Source organism: Saimiri boliviensis, chromosome X (genome assembly GCF_048565385.1).
Source record: "Saimiri boliviensis isolate mSaiBol1 chromosome X, mSaiBol1.pri, whole genome shotgun sequence".
In the NCBI taxonomy this organism is placed as follows: Eukaryota; Metazoa; Chordata; class Mammalia; order Primates; family Cebidae; genus Saimiri; species Saimiri boliviensis.
In genome coordinates this window covers 49,687,296-49,703,810 of record NC_133470.1, presented here as the reverse complement: position 1 = coordinate 49,703,810, position 16,515 = coordinate 49,687,296, and the positions used below count along the sequence as shown (strand labels likewise).

General features: G+C 41.2%; 1 protein-coding gene across 4 annotated transcripts in view; it reads left to right on the top strand.

Moving 5' to 3' along the window:
• WNK3 (WNK lysine deficient protein kinase 3) overlaps window positions 1-16,515 on the top strand; it is a 183,848-nt gene that overhangs the window by 36,344 nt on the left and 130,989 nt on the right. For all 4 annotated transcript variants that reach the window (XM_074392315.1, XM_074392314.1, XM_074392313.1 and 1 more), the window contains exons 3-4: window positions 13,163-13,335; window positions 15,155-15,375. In XM_074392315.1, coding sequence (XP_074248416.1) covers window positions 13,163-13,335; window positions 15,155-15,375 — 394 coding nt within the window. The remainder of the gene's footprint in view (window positions 1-13,162; window positions 13,336-15,154; window positions 15,376-16,515) is intronic.

Sequence of the window (16,515 nt, the reverse complement as noted above, 5' to 3'; positions counted from 1 at the left end):
ACCTCTGTCTCTACTAAAAATACAAAACATTAGCTGGGCATGGTGACGCGTGCCTGTAATCCCAGCTACTCAGGAGGCTGAGGCAGGAGAATTGCTTGAACCCAGGAGGCGGAGGTTGCGGTGAGCCGAGATCGCGCCATTGCACTCCAGCCTAGGTAATGAGCGAAACTCCGTCTCAAAAAAAAAAAAAAAAAAAAAAAAATTGATACATGTGGTAAGCTGAAAATAGCACCCCAAAGATGTCCATGTCCTAATCCCTGGAACCTGTGAATATGTCATCTTACATTACAAAAAGGACTTTGCAGATACAATTAAGTTAAAGATCTGGGGATTGGAAGATTACTCTGGATTATCTGGGTGGACCCAGTGTAATCACGAGGGTCCTTATAAGAGGGAGTCAGAATGGTCATAGTCAGAGGAGATCTGATGATGGAAGCAGAGGCTGGAGTGATGCAATTGCTATTAGGGGACAATGAGCCAAGGAATGTGGACACTCTCCGGAAGCTGGAAAAGGTAAGGAAACAGTCTTCTCTAGAGCCTTTAGAAGGAGTGCAGCCCTGCTGATAACTTGATTTTAGTCTAGAGAGACTCAATTTGGATTTCTTGATCTCTATAACTAGCAGATAATACATTTTTTTTTAAGCCACTATGTTTGTTATAATTTGTTACAGTAACAATAGGAAATGTATACAATAGACTATAGCTGCCATTCGTTCAAAAATAGTACCTGCGATGTGCCAGACACATGCTAAGTGCTAGGGACATAATGGGGAGAAAATCAGACACAGGGCTCGTTTTCATTAAGCTTACAGTAGAAAGAGTTTATAGTCATAAGAAGGCTTAGAAATTGAAGTTAGTGGCCAGGGGTTGTGGCTCATGCCTGTAATCCTAGCACTTTGGGAGGCCGAGGTGGATGGATCACCTGAGTTCAAGAGGTCAAGACCAGCCCGGCCAACATGGTAAAACTCTGTTTCTACAAAAATACAAAAAATTAACCAGACATGATGGTGGGTGCTTGTAATCCTGGCTACTCAGGAGGCTGAGGCAGGAGAATCACTTTAACCCGGGAGGCAGAGGTTGCAGTGAGCGGAGATCGAGCCATTGCACTCCAGCCTGGGTAACAGAGAGACTCCGTCTCAAAAAAAAAAAACAAAAACCAACCAACCAACAAAAAACCCAGAAACTGAAGTTAGTGAAAAGATGAAAGGGCTGTTTAATATAGGTTTGTTTAAAGGAAATGGTAGAGTTGAGAGTAGGAGGCAACAGGGATACCACTCCTTTATTCCATAGTTTTCTTTTTCTAAAACTTTTTATTTTGATATATTTTCTACTCACAAAAGAGTTGCAAAAAGAGTATAGAAAGTTCGTGTATACCCATCATCTAGTCTCCCTTTATGTTAATGTGTTGTATTTTTATTTTTGGTAGAGATGGGGTCTTGCTATGCTGAACAGGCTGATCTCTAACTCCTGGCCTCAAGTAATCCTCCTGCCTTGGCCTCCCAAAGTGCTGGGATTACAGGTGTGAGCCACCATGCTTGGCCCTTAGTTGTTTTTTAGATTGCCCCTTAATTTGACTTTGTCTTATGTTTGCTTATGATTAGATTTAGACTATGCATTTTTGACAGGAATACCACAGAAGTGACGAACCATCCTCAGTACATTATAACTGGGGGTACATGGTGTTGTTTTGTATTACTGGTGGTAATAATCTCGATCACTTGGTTAAGGTGGTATCTGCCAGGCTTTCTCTCCTGTAAAGTTACTACTTTTCCTGTTGTATATTAGTAAATATCTTGGGGGTAGATCTTTGAGAGTATGCAAATATACTGTTTTCCCTTGAACTTTTGCCTGCTGATTTTAGCATCCTTTGTTGTATCTTGCATGTCATCATTATAACTATAGTGTTCTAATGATTTTTTTCCTCATATTCCTTCTACTTTTATTAATTTGTATTACCCCTTAGTTTTATGTGATTTCTCCCCAGTATACCTGTTAAGTTTCTGGAAACTCAACAATAGGAGAATTTATGTTGGTATAGTTAGTAATAGCAGGTATTATATATTTTCCATTTATCAAAATTAACATTAGTGGAACACTTATATTGGTACTTAATTTGAATGTTTTATTTAATTCTTAGAATAGGTATATGAGATAAGGATTATTAGTTTTCAGATGGTGGAACTAAAATTTAGGTATATTAAGCAATTTGCCCAATGGAGCAGAGTCAGGATTTGTATTCCATCAATTATCTATATAAAAATTTGCATAGATATTTGAACAATTTCCCACTCACTAGATTGGATAGATCATTCTTTTATGTTTTTAACCATTTTAGAACAAGTGGTTTCTTAAATGGATCATGTTTAAAATAAGATTCTTAACATTGAACTGCTGAAACTCAAGGGATGCCGGTTAGTGGTGTCATTGAAGGGTACCTGAGGAATAGTTTCACGGTTAGATTGTCATGGTTCAGTATCTGGCCTTCACCTTTTGTCACTGTCCAGAGGTTGGGGAGTTGGGGAGACTGACTTGTGTTTACTCCAACTTCTTTTTTTTTTTTTTGAGACAGAGTTTCGCTCTTGTTACCCAGGCTGGAGTGCAATGGCACGATCTCGGCTCACCGCAACCTCCGCCTCCTGGGTTCAAGCAATTCTCCTGCCTCAGCCTCCTGAGTAGCTGGGACTACAGGCACGCGCCACCATGCCCAGCTATTTTTTTGTATTTTTAGTAGAGACGGGGTTTCACCACATTGACCAGGATGGTCTCGATCTCTCGACCTTGTGATCCACCCGCCTCAGCCTCCCAAAGTGCTGGGATTACAGGCTTGAGCCACCGCGCCCGGCTCTACTCCAACTTCTAAATCTAGGACACAAGTTTATTATTTTAAAATGAGTTATATAGTTGTTAGGTCAAATGTTCTATGTAGTCTTTTGGCTAGATACACGGGGAGCTAAATTATAATCAGAAGCTGGCTTGGTGCTTATAGAGTCAGAACAAAGGAGCTAGATATTCCTGCATGTCCTCCTGCTAAGGCAGTAGCCTGACCGAATGAACTGAATGCTCACATCCTGATTGTATGAGGACATCTTTGATCAGCAGTTCTGAAAGATAAGTGAACCTGATTCTATGCATGGTTATTTATTCCCTTTTGATTTATTATCTTAACTACCATTTGTGAGCACTTTTTTTTTTTTTTTTTTTGAGATCGAATCTTGCTCTGTCACCCAGGCTGGAGTGCAATGGTGCGATCTCAGCTCACTGCAACCTCTGCCTCCCGGATTCAAGCATTCTCCTGCCTCAGCCTCCTGACTAGCTGGGATTACAGGCATGTGCTACCACACTCTGCTTTTTTTGTATTTTTAGTAGAGATAGGGTTTCACCATGTTGGCCAGGCTGGTCTCGAACTCCTGACCTCAGGTGATCCACCCGCTTCAGCCTCCCAAAGTGCTGGGATTACAGGCATGAGCCATTGTACCCGGCCAAGCACTTTTCTTTAGGTAGTAATACCATTGCTGCCTCAAAGCTTTTTTTTTTTTTTTTTTTGAGACGGAGTTTCGCTCTTGTTACCCAGGCTAGAGTGCAATGGCGTGATCTCGGCTCACTGCAACCTCCGCCTCCTGGGTTCAGGCAATTCTGCCTCAGCCTCCTGAGTAGCTGGGATCACAGGCACGCGCCACCATGCCCAGCTAATTTTTTGTATTTTTAGTAGAGACAGGGTTTCACCATGTTGACCAGGATGGTCTCGATCTCTTGACCTCGTGATCCACCTGCCTCGGCCTCCCAAAGTGCTGGGATTACAGGCGTGAGCCACCGCGCCCGGCGCCTCAAAGCTTTAACATGGTAATATGGCCAGACTAGGACTATTAATACCCCGATTTCTTGATTGATACTTTGATGTCACCATTTACAAATTATCATTATCCCCAGTGTCTGTTTCTTTCATTTAGCATTAGTTCTGAGGTACTATGCCATCTTTCCATGGAATGTGGTTTATGAATTACATATCTGCACTCATTGCTATGAATGCTGTTTCTAAGAGGCAAAGTAGTGAACTAGAAAGTGCTTCGGATTCAGAATTCAATGAGCCGGGTAAGGTGGCTTACGCCTGTAATCCCAGCACTGTGGTAGGCCAAGGTGTGTGGATCACCTGAGATCAGGCGTTCAAGACCAGCCTGGCCAACTTGGCGAAACTCCTCCTCTACTAAAAACACAAAAATCAGCGGGACATGGTGTCGCATACCAGTAATCCCAGATACTTGGAAGTCTAAGGCAGGAGAATCGCTTGCACCCAGGAGGCAGAGGTTGCAGTGAGCCCAGATCATGCGGTTGCACTCCAGCCTGGGTGACAGAGGAAGACTCCATCTCAAAACAAAAACAAAAACATTGATGATTAGAGAGAATACTTGTAAGGCATGTGACACATTTTAGTGTTTAATAAGTGGTAGTGTTAAAATACTTAGCAACCTCATGTTTATCAAGAATATTCAAGCTGAGGCAGGAGAATAGCTTGAGGACAGGAATTCAAGACCAGCCTGGTCAACATAGCAAGACCTCATCTCCACAAAGAGAAAAAAAAAAAGTGCTGAGCATAGATATAGTGGCATGTCCCAGTAGTGTCTTGGGTACTTGGGAGGCTGAGGCAAGAGGATCATGTGAGCCCAGGAGTTCAAGGCTGCAGTGTGCTGTGATTGAAACCTGCACTCCAACCTGGGCAACGCAGAGTGAGACCCTGTCTCTAAAAAGAAAAAAGAATATTCACTGATAGAGTGCTTTGTAAGCATTATTTTGACGCCTTTGTAATATTCATCCTTTCTTGATTATTTTATAATATAGATTTTATATCATTTTTAATGATTTCTTCTTTCACATTTGCAGAAACAGATCCACATAGCCTCTGACTTGGTTCTGTAGATCATTATTGGTGTTTGCATTAAGAGACATAGCTGATAAAGACATAGTTTACCTTTTGGAAATGAAATGCTTCTTTTCTTGAATAAATAGATATGCAGGTTGGTCATGCTGGTATAGAGCCATGTCTCAGGAAAGGTTTTGTGTACATTTTTAGCATTCCATATGTTATAATAGATTGAATGTTTAGTTAACATTTATAAAAGGGTAATATTTCCTTTTGAAGTAGTGTGTAGTAGTTGAAATCTATTTGATAAATTTGTATTTGACTCCTGTTTACCAGCCATATAAATGAACATTTATAACATTGAAAAAGTGGTGTTTGATGCTTTCTTTTTGGTGGCCTTATCTTGAGACAGCAAGATTTAGGGATCATTTTCATAGACTAGAATTTTCCTGGCATCTATGTCAACTCCGTTAGCTAGTGCTGTTCTCTAGTTTGTCTTTTGTGATTCATCATTCCTTTCTTGTATAAGGATTCTTACTGATGATGTGTGAAAGTTACTCTTTCAAAGTGGTTGTCATTAATACAATAATGTGTGTAGGGGTGTGTGTGTGTGTGTGTGTGTGTGTGTGTGTGTGTGTAAAGGATGTTACTATAGTAGCTGAAAGCTCTACTCTAAGTATTTTTCTCTAGATTTTGGTGCTACTTTTAACAGGTTTACTGTTGAAGTGGAGTTTTGAAGACCTTGGCTCTACATTTTTAGTAGACTTCACCTCCAGCAGTACATCTGGGACAGCAGTTATAATTTTGTAAAATTTTATTCCTAATGGTGACTACTTTCAATCTGTAGGATCAAAGGATAAAGTAGGTTAGTTTAGTCTGGCACATGAAAGGCTTGCATTCTACTAATTTAATCAGAAGGCATCAAAATTTATTCATTATTCTGGCCAGGTTCGGTGACTCATGCCTGTAATCCCAGCACTTTAGAAGGCTTAGGCAGGCAGATCGCTTGAGCTCAGAAGTTTGAGACCAGCCTGGGCAACATAGTGAAACCCCATCTCTACAAAAAAATACAAAAATCAGCTGGGCATGGTGGCACGTGCATGTAGTGTATTTCTCAACAAAAATCAGCTGGGCGTGGTGGCATGTGCACGTTCAGCTACTCAGGAGGCGGAGATGGGAGGATCACTTGAGCCTGGGAAGTGGCAGTTGCAGTGAGCTGAGATTGTGCCACTACTCTCCAGCCTGGTGGTAGAGTGAGACACTGTCTCAAAAAAGAATTATTCATTATTCTTCAGAGTAGATCTGCTGTCTATCATGAGTAGAGGACTTCTAGCCAATTATAGGTGCATTTAATACTTATTAGTCAGGTTAGGCTGGGCACGGTGGCTCATGCCTGTAATCCCAGCACTTTGGGAGGCTGAGGTGGGTAGATCACCTGAGGTCCGGAGTTCAAAACCAGCCTGGTCAACATGGCGAAAGCTTCGCCTCTTGGGTTCAAGTGATTCTTCTGCCTCAGCTTCCCCAGTAGATGGGACTACAGGCATGCGCCACCACGCCCAGCTAATTTTTTTTGTAATTTTAGTAGAGACAGGGTTTCACCATGTTGGCCAGGATGGTCTCGATCTCTTGATCTCGTGATCCACCCACCTGGGCCTCCAAAGTGCTGGGATTACAGGTGTAAGCCACCGCGCTTGGCCACACTTCTTATTTATTTATATATATGTTTATTTACTTAGATCAGGCGTCCCTAAACTTTTTACACAGGGGGCCAGTTCACTGTCCCTCAGACCGTTGGAAGGCCGCCACATACTGTGCTCCTCTCACTGACCACCAGTGAAAGAGGTCCCCCTTCCTGAAGTGCGGCGGGGGGCCAGATAAATGGCTTCAGGCGGCCGCATGTGGCCCGCAGGCCGGGCAATAGTTTGGGGACGCCTGGCTTAGATAATAGCCATCCTAATGGGTGTGAAGTGATATTTTATTGTGGTTTTGATTTGCATTACCCTGACAACTAATGATGTTGAGCATGTTTTCTCAAAGTTGTAGAGATTGTAAGTCCCAGATCAAGGTCTAGCTTGGTGGGTTTCTGGTTAGGGCTCTCTTCCTGACTTATTGAGGAGAGTCAGGGGTGAACTTTCTTGCCTTTTTTTTTTTTTTTTTTTTTTTTTTGAGATGGAGTCTCGCTCTGTTGCACAGGCTGGAGAGCAGTGGCGCGATCTTGGCTCACTGCAACCTCTGCCTCCCTGGTTCAATCAATTCTCCTGCCTCAGCCTCCCGAGTAGCTGGGATTACAAGTGCCTACCACCTCGCCCAGCTAATTCTTTGTATTTTTAATAGAGGTGCTGTTTCACCATGTTGGCCAGGCTGGTCTCAATCTTCTGACTTCAGGTGATCTGCCCACCTCAACCTCCCAAAGTGCTGGGATTACAGGCATGTGCCAGGCCTCTGTTGTCTCTTTTTATAAGGATAATCCTATTGGATCAAGGACCTACTCTTAATGACATATAGGCCCTGTCTCCAATTACAGTCACATTGGGGGTTGGGGTTTTAACATACAAATTTTGCTGGAGAGAGAGGGGACACACACATTCAATCTATGATACCGGGGAAGATCTCCTGATCTCTTTGTATAGTTCTGCCCCTCAAAAGTGTGAGCAGAACTAAAAGACTGGTGGGCTGGCCAGTCTTTTAGTCCAGAGGGTCTAGAGGGTAGATGGGGTCATTTTTAAACTACAGAGTAGTAGAGAGACTTAGTTTTTGCAGTCTGGGGGAATAAGGAGCAAACACATTTGCTCAATGTGTAATAAGATGTTAGTTGGTACAGAGCAGCCCTCAGGAGAGAGACTGCTATTGCTCCTTCACTCATGGGACTATGTAAGGTACCCCAGGGCTCCTCTGAGTAAATCAGGGACTCAGAAGAAGAGAATTGAATATGAGAGGAAAATAATCACTTTTCTGACTTGAATTAGTAGTCTCGATCATCAAAAATAAGTAGTATCTAAAAGGAGATATCTAGGTAAAATCTGGTAAATCATTAAACTAACCAAGAAAAAAGAATCTTAGGCTGGGTGCGGTGGCTCACGCCTTTAATCCCAGCACTCTGGGAGGCTGAGGCAGGTGGATCACGAGGTCAAGAAATTGAGACCATCCTGGCCAACATAGTGAAGCCCCATCTCTACTAAAATACAAAAATTAGCTGAGTGTGGTGGTGCGAGCATGTAGTCCCAGCTACTCAGGAGGCTGAGATGGTAGGAGAATTGCTTGAACATGGGAGGTAGAGATTGCAGTGAGCCTAGATCGCGCCACTGCACTCCAGCCTGGCGCCTGGCGACAGAGCAAGACTCTGTCTCAAAAAAAAAAAAAAAAAAAGAATCTTACGTTCGTTGTGCTTCTTATTATCTTCAATGCTAGAAGCTGGAAGATGGTAGACCATTAAGGGGAAGAGGCAACACCATCCAAGAATCTATAATCAGCTAAGATATCATTTCCCAGGGTGAAAAAGATATTCATGGACCATAGTGCAGAAAACTATGTAATAGTTAAAAAGATTAAGCTAGATCTAACTAACATATGTTGATATTGAATGAATGAAATATTTGATTAAAGTGCTAAGTAAAGACTCTACAGCTAGAAGTGTTTGAAGGGGAGGGGTAATTATATGGGATTGGAGTGAGTAGGGGTGATTAAGTCTTTAAAAAAATTTTTTTTGGCCGGGCACGGTGGCTCAAGCCTGTAATCCCAGCACTTTGGGAGGCCGAGGCAGGTGGATCACAAGGTCAAGAGATCCAGACCATCCTGGTCAACATGGTGAAACTCTGTCTCTACTAAAAATACAAAAAAATTAGCTGGGCATGGTGGCACGTGCCTGTAATCTCAGCTACTCAGGAGGCTGAGGCAGGAGAATTGCCTAAACCCAGAAGGCGGAGGTTGCGGTGAGCCGAGATCACGCCATTGCACTCTAGCCTGGGTAACAAGAGTGAAACTCCGTCTCAAAAAAAAAAAAAAAAAAAAAATTTTTTTTTGAGACAGGGTCTCGCTCTGTTGCCCAGGCTGGAGCGCAGTAGCGGGATCTTGGCTCACCGCAACCTCCACCTTTCAGGCTCAAGTGATCATCCCACCTCAGCCTCCCAAGTAGCTAGAACTACAGCTACTGGGACATGCCACCATGCTCAGCTAATTTTTTTTTAATTTTTAATAGAGACAAGGTTTTGCCATGTTGCCTAGGCTGATCTCAAACTCCTGAGCTTGATCGATTCACCTGCCTTGGCCTCCCAAAGTACTGAGATTACAGGTGTGAGCCATGGTGCCTGAGCACTGATTAAGTCTTCTACGTGTGTTGTCTATGTGGTATGATAGAAAGGGGGAAAAGTATTACTATTTTAGATTATTTATTTATTTTTGGTGAGTGGGGAACAAGTAGATGAGTTACTTACTTTCTTATAACAGATAAATATGTTTGATCTTGTGTGTCAGGAAAGGGAGGCTAACCACTAGTAAAAAGAAAAATAGATACCTCTTCGTTTTTTGAGACAGGGTCTCCACTTTGTCACCCAGGCTAGAGTGCAGTGGTGCAAACATGGTTCACTGCAGTCTCGACCTCCCAGGTTCAAGCGATCCTCCTGCCTCGGCCCTTTAAGTAGCTGGGACTGCAGGCATACACCACTATGCCTGGCTAATTTTTGTATTTTTTATAGAGACAGGGCTTCGTCATGTTGCTCAGGCTGGTCTTAAACTCCTGAGCCTAAGCAGTGCACCCACCTTGACCTCCTAAAGTGTTAGGATTACAGGCATGAGCCACTGTGCCTGGCCTGATACATCTCTTAGTTAATAATAGATAACAATTAGTAAAATAAAGAACATAAAATAAGATTGAAGGAGTAAAATTGAGTATATTATTTGCTATACCCAATATGGACATGTTGCATTTGCTTATTAAGAAACTCAGACTGTCAGTTGCAGTTAAAAAAACAAAACTCATATGTGTTATTTACTAAAATCATACTTAAAGCAGTGATAAAGAAAAGGTAAAGATACAAACAAGCAAAGAGAAAGCACGAGTGGCAGGGTTTTTTGTTTTTTGTGTGTGTGTGTTTGTTTTCTTTTAAGACAGTCTCACTCTGTCACCCAGGCTGGAGTGCAGTGGCATGGTCTTGGCTCACTGCAACCTCTGCCTCTCAGGCTCAAGCGATTCTCATGCCTTGGCCTCCAAAGTAGCTGGGATTACAGGCACATGCCACCACACCTGGCTAATTTATTTGTGTTTTTAGTAGAGACAGGGTTTCACCATGTTGGCTAGGCTGGTCTTGAACTCCTGACCTCAGGTGATCTGCCTGCCTCTGCCTCCCAAAGTGCTGGGATTACAGGTGTGAGCCACCACACCTGGCCCCAAAGTGGCAGTGTTAAGGTACATCAAAAAAGGAGGAAAGCAAGGTTAAAACATTAGACAGGATATTATGAAATTATATACTTCATTGTTTAAGAAGATAGATTAAAAACCTGTAAACCGGACGCAGTGGCTCACGCCTGTAATCTCAGCACTTTGGGAGGCCGAGGCGGGTGGATCACGAGGTCGAGAGATCGAGACCATCCTGGTCAACATGGTGAAACCCCGTCTCTACTAAAAATACAAAAAATTAGCTGGGCATGGTGGCATGTGCCTGTAATCCCAGCTACTCAGGAGGCTGAGGCAAGAGAGTTGCCTGAACCCAGGAGGCGGAGGTTGTGGTGAGCCGAGATCGCGCCATTGCACTGCAGCCTGGGTAACAAGAGCAAAACTCCGTCTCAAAAAATGAAAACAAAAACAAAAACCTGTAGACTCCAAAAATATTTTAGCTTAATAACCTCTAATAGCATTTTCAAAAAAGACAAACATGTATTTGTAGTGGGAAATTTCAAGGGCATTTCTTTCAGAATAGGAGAAATCTAGTATACAGAAAGTGAGTAAATACAGAGGAGTTAAATAATATAATCCACCATCCACAAACTTTATTTGATGGATGTACAGAACTTTATATCCTTCAAACAGGAAATATACATTGTTATATGTGGCCCAAAAAATCCTTCAGAAGAGAGAGTTTGTACTTGCATTACTGAATAAGATTGGAAATAAATAATGAAATAAATAACCAAAAGATTCTTAACTAATTAGAGAGCAGAAATCACACTCCTAGGTAAATTTTGAATCAAAGAGAAAATCAGAACTGAAATGATAAACTAGAAAGCAATGAAAAAGAGAAGACATTACAACAAAACCTGTAGATCGTTATAAAAGTTGTACCCCTTAGAAAATTTATAGCCTAAAATATCTTCATTATTAATGAACAATAAATAAAGGAATTTAGTACTCATGTTGAGAAATTAGGAAAATAACAGCAAAAGAAAGGAAGAGGGAGTTCATAAACTCTGAAATTAATTAAAAATTTATAAACATAAAAATAGGATAAATAGATTTTATTATTTTGGACTTTCTGAAAAATGATTAATGAACCTGATGAAGAAAATATGGCAGAAATACACAAGGAAAGGAATGAGAAGGCCAATTGTGGTAGCTCATATCTGTATGTAATCCCAGCACTTTGGGAGGCCAAGGTAGGTGGATCACTTGAGGCCAAGAGTTCAAGACCAGCCTAGTCAACATGGTGAAATTCCATCTCTACTAAAAACACAAAAATTAGCCAGGCGTGGTGGCAGGCACCTAGCTACTCAAGAGGCTCAGGCAAGAGAGTCGCTTGATCCTGGGAAGCGGAGGTTGCAGTAAGCTGAAATCATACCACTGCACTCCAGCCTGAGCGACAGAGCAAGACTCCATCTACAAAAAAAAAAAAAAAAAAAAAAAAGGGAATGAGAAATGAAATATAGCCATACTGTGAAAGAGAATAAAAGAAATCAGAAGATAATACCATGTGCAACTTTGATAACAAAATGTTTTCAACATTTTATTTTTTTAATGTAATATTTTTGAGACAGGGTCTCACTCTGTCACCAAGGTTGGAGTGCAGTGGCATGATCTCGGTTCACTGCAACCTCCGCCTACCTGGCTCAAGCGATCCTCTCCCCTCACCCTCTTGAATAGTTGGGACTACAAACATGCACCACCACACCCAGCTATTATTTTTTTATTTTTTTGTAGAGACAGAGGTCTCATTATGTTGGCCAGGCTGGTCTTCAACTGGGCTCAAGTGCTCCTCCCACCTCGGCCTCCCAAAGTGCTGGGGATTACAGGTATGAGCCACTGCTCCTGGCCCATACCTTCCTTTTCTAACTTTATTTGGCCACGTTTTTACTGAAGTTCTTTGAGTAATATGGTCGGAAATGATGTATGGGGTGGTGTACTGTTTGTGTCCCTGTTGTTGAGAAATGTAACATTTTTTCCCTTTTTTTTTTGAGACGGAGTCTCACGCCTGTTACCCAGGCTGGAGTGCAATGGCGCGATCTCGGCTCACCGCAGTCTCCGCCTCCTGGGTTCAGGCAATTCTCCTGCCTCAGCCTCCTGAGTAGCTGGGATTACAGGCACACGCCACCATGCCCAGCTAATTTTTTGTATTTTTAGTAGAGACGGGGTTTCACCATGTTGACCAAGATGGTCTCGATCTCTTGATCTCGTGATCCACCCGCCTTGGCTTCCCAAAGTGCTGGGATTACAGGCGTGAGCCACCGCGCCCGGCCTGAATTTTTTCCCTTTTAAACTTGATTGATAGCTTGTCTGGGATCAGAATTTTAAGGTCATAGTTCTCCCTCAGAATTCTGAAAAATTGCTCCTTTGACTTCTAGCAGTTGATGTAGCAGATGAGAGGCCCAATGCCTATTGGAATGTCTTTCACTGGTTCATAACCTGATATTTCTGTCTGGAAACCTAGAGCAGTTTTATTTTGGCAATTCAGAAATTTAACTAGATTAAGTGTCTAGATGTCTAACATTTTTATTCTTCCTGTTCTGACATTACAGATGTTTTAGATATGGAAACTTAGGGATTTCTTAGGGAAACTTTCCTATCTGTTTTATTGCTTTTTCTCAATTCATCTTGAGATACTGTTTTTCAAGATACTGATTTATTACCCAGGTGGGTTTATAATATACTTATAACAATTATAATGTACATATAACAATTGCTGCATTGCCATGTTGGAGGAGTCAAAGTAACTAATAAAGGATATCTGTGATGATATAAGTCTTGAGAAAAGCATTGACAGGCAAAAATAAATAAATATATACATACATGCATAAATTCAATAAGGCATTCATTCGAGTGGTGTTAGAAATGTACATGAGAATTTTCATGACTTTATTTTGGAACTTGTTATTCCTTTTCAGGATCGAAAGTTAACCAAAGCTGAGCAGCAAAGATTCAAGGAAGAAGCAGAGATGTTGAAGGGTCTCCAGCACCCCAATATAGTTCGATTTTATGATTCCTGGGAATCTATATTAAAAGGAAAGAAATGTATCGTATTAGTGACTGAGCTAATGACATCTGGAACCTTAAAGACGTAAGTTGACCCTAATAGTGTCAATGGAGTTTTATTTGGAAATAATTTCCAGGAGACATAACAATTTTTATAAAATAAAACTACTCAGAGAATTTGTAGAATCTGGCTAGTGCAGTGGCCTGTAATCCCAGCACTTTGGGAGGCTGAGGAGGGTGGATCTCTGAAGCCCAGTTGTTCAAGACTAGCCTGGGCAACATGGTGAAACCTTGTCTCTACCAAAAAAATACAAAAATTAGCCAGATGTGGTGGCACACACCTGTAGTCCCAGCTACTCAGGAGGCTCAGGTTAGAGGATGGCTTGAGCCTGGGAAGTGGAGGTTGCAGTGAGCCATGATCATGCCACTGTATTCCAGCCTGGTTGACAAAGCCAGATCCTGTCTCAAGAAAAAAAAAAAAAAAAAAAAAAAATTGTAGATTTTGAATCTAGTGACTGTTTTAAGTTAGGGTTAAAAAATTCAGATGTTAATGAAGTTTGTTTAAAAAATACAGTGCTGAGAAATCAATATTTGTGGGATATTATAGAATTTTAGAATTAGAAATCATTATAGAAAATATAATTTTATTTTATTATTTTTTGGGACAGGATCTCACTCTGTTACCCAGACTGGAGTGGTCCAGTGGTATGATCATGGCTAACTGCAGCTTTGACCTCGCTGGGCTCAAATGGCCCTCCCACCTCAGGCTCCTGAGTAGCTGGGACCACAAACACACACCAACGTGCCTGGCTAATTTTTTAAAATATTTTTTGAGAGATGGGGTTTCACCATGTTGCCCAGGCTGGTCTCGAACTCCTGGGCTAAAGCAATCTGCCTACCTTGGCCTGCCAAAGTGCTAGGGTTATAGGAATAAGGAATAATGCCCAGCCATAATTTTATTTCATAGAAGATAATATGGAGGGCTTGGTGAAGTTCAAATATCTAGTGAGCAATATATGGTATTCTAATATAGTATTATAGTATATTCTTATAGTATTATATAGTATAACATGTAGTATTATATAGTCTAATACTATAGTATTATAGGCTATCAATAATAGTCTTATTTCTAATCGCAATTATTCATTTGGTGAATAATGACTTGTAAATATTAAATGTGGTTTAATCACTTGTAAATATTCAATATCACATAAACTTTTTATTTCCTAGCATTTCTGTGTATACTAAAATTTTACATAGTTTAACCTTCTCGTGACTTTATATAAGCAGTTACTAGGTATTAGAGAAGGACTTTTTAAAAAATTGTCCTGTCAGTCTACAAAAGGCCACTCTGGAATGATTCTTACTTTAAATGAAAAATGCCACACCTAGCTAGGGGAGGTGGCTGATGCCTGTAATTGTAGCACTTTGGGAGGCCAAGGCAGGCGGATCATCTGAGGTCAGGAGTTCAAGACCAGCCTGGCCCACATGATAAAACCCTGTCTATACTAAAATACAAAAATTAGCTGGGCATGGTGGCGCACCCCCATAGTCCCAGTTACTTGGGAGGCTAAGGCACGAGAGTCACATGAACCTGGAAGGCAGAGGCTGCAGTGAGCCGAGATTGCACCACTGCACTCCAGCCTGGGAGACAGAGTTAGACTTTGTCTCAAAAAAAAAAAAAAAAAAAAAAAAAAAAAGGCTACGGCTTGGTAGGATGTCTTATCTAAAAATGAGGTCTTAGATTTAAAAAAAATTTTTTTTGCCATAACAGATAATAGAAAACAACTCAGTGATGGGAATCATAGTGCATAAGTTGTTTGCTTATGTAATTTACCTTAATAGTATTCATATAATAAGCTGGACATGTTTGTTTACACATGGTCTTTTGTTTCTTTGTATAGGTACTTAAAACGATTTAAAGTCATGAAACCAAAGGTCTTAAGGAGCTGGTGCAGGCAAATTTTAAAGGGGTTGCAGTTCTTGCACACTAGGACTCCTCCTATTATTCACCGGGATCTGAAGTGTGACAATATTTTCATCACGGGACCCACTGGATCTGTGAAGATTGGTGATCTAGGATTAGCCACCTTAATGCGCACATCATTTGCTAAGAGTGTCATTGGTGATTAATGTTTTATAGTTTACTGGTTGGGTAAAGAGAGATTTTTCAATTGTATAGGTCTAGAACAGGGATCAGCCAGGTATGGCTAATAGGATGAATGTGGTTCACTGCCTGTTTTGGTAAATCAAATTTTATTAGGACTGCTTTTGCACCTACAAGTGACAGAGTTGGGTAGTTGTGTGACAGCGACCATACAGACTGCAAAGCCTAAACAATTTACTATCTGGCCTTTAACAGAAAAGTTTGCCAACACTGGGCTTAGACTGAATTTGCTTTGAAATACCTATTATGTATTGGGTTATTTCAGAGACATCCTAATGTATTTTTTTGTGGGATTATATTTATATTTAGGATTATTGAAAGGTTCTGAAGACAAAAGGAAAACAGTTTACTAAGTTCAGAAAAAAGTAAAAAGGATGGAAATAAAAACATATTATTTATCATTACCTAATCTTGAGTATTACAAATTATATGTATTATCAGTATGGAAAATTAAAAAAATCACTTCAGTGCTGTATGTAGATATAGCAAATATTCAACAAATTGAATTATTTATTTATGTATTTATTTATTTATTTATTTATTTGAGACAGAGTCTTGCTCTGTCACCAGGCACCAGGCTGGAGTGCAGTGGCGTGATCTTGGCTCACTGCAACCTCCGCCTCCTGGGTTCAAGCAATTTTCCTGCCTCAGCTTCCTGAGTAACTGGGACTACAGGCACATGCCACCACAACCAGCTAATTTTTGTATTTTAGTAGGGTTTCACCATGTTGTCCAGGATGGTCTCGATCTCTTGACCTCATGATCCACCCACCTTGGCCTCCCAAAGTGCTGAGATTATAGGCGTGAACCACCGCACCTGGCCAACAAATTGTATTCTTAAAAATTTGCGGCTGAGTGCAGTAGCTCAGGCCTGTAATCCCAGCATTTTGGGAAGCCGAGATGGACAAATCACAAAGTCAGGAGTTCAAGACCAACCTGGCCAACATGGTGAAACCCCATCTCTACTAAAAATACAAAAATTAGCTAGGCATGCTGGTGGGCACTTGTAATCCCAGCAGCTGGGGAGACTGAAGCAGGAGAATCGCTTCAACCTGGGAGGTAGAGGTTGCAGTGAGCTAAGATTGTGCCACTGTACTC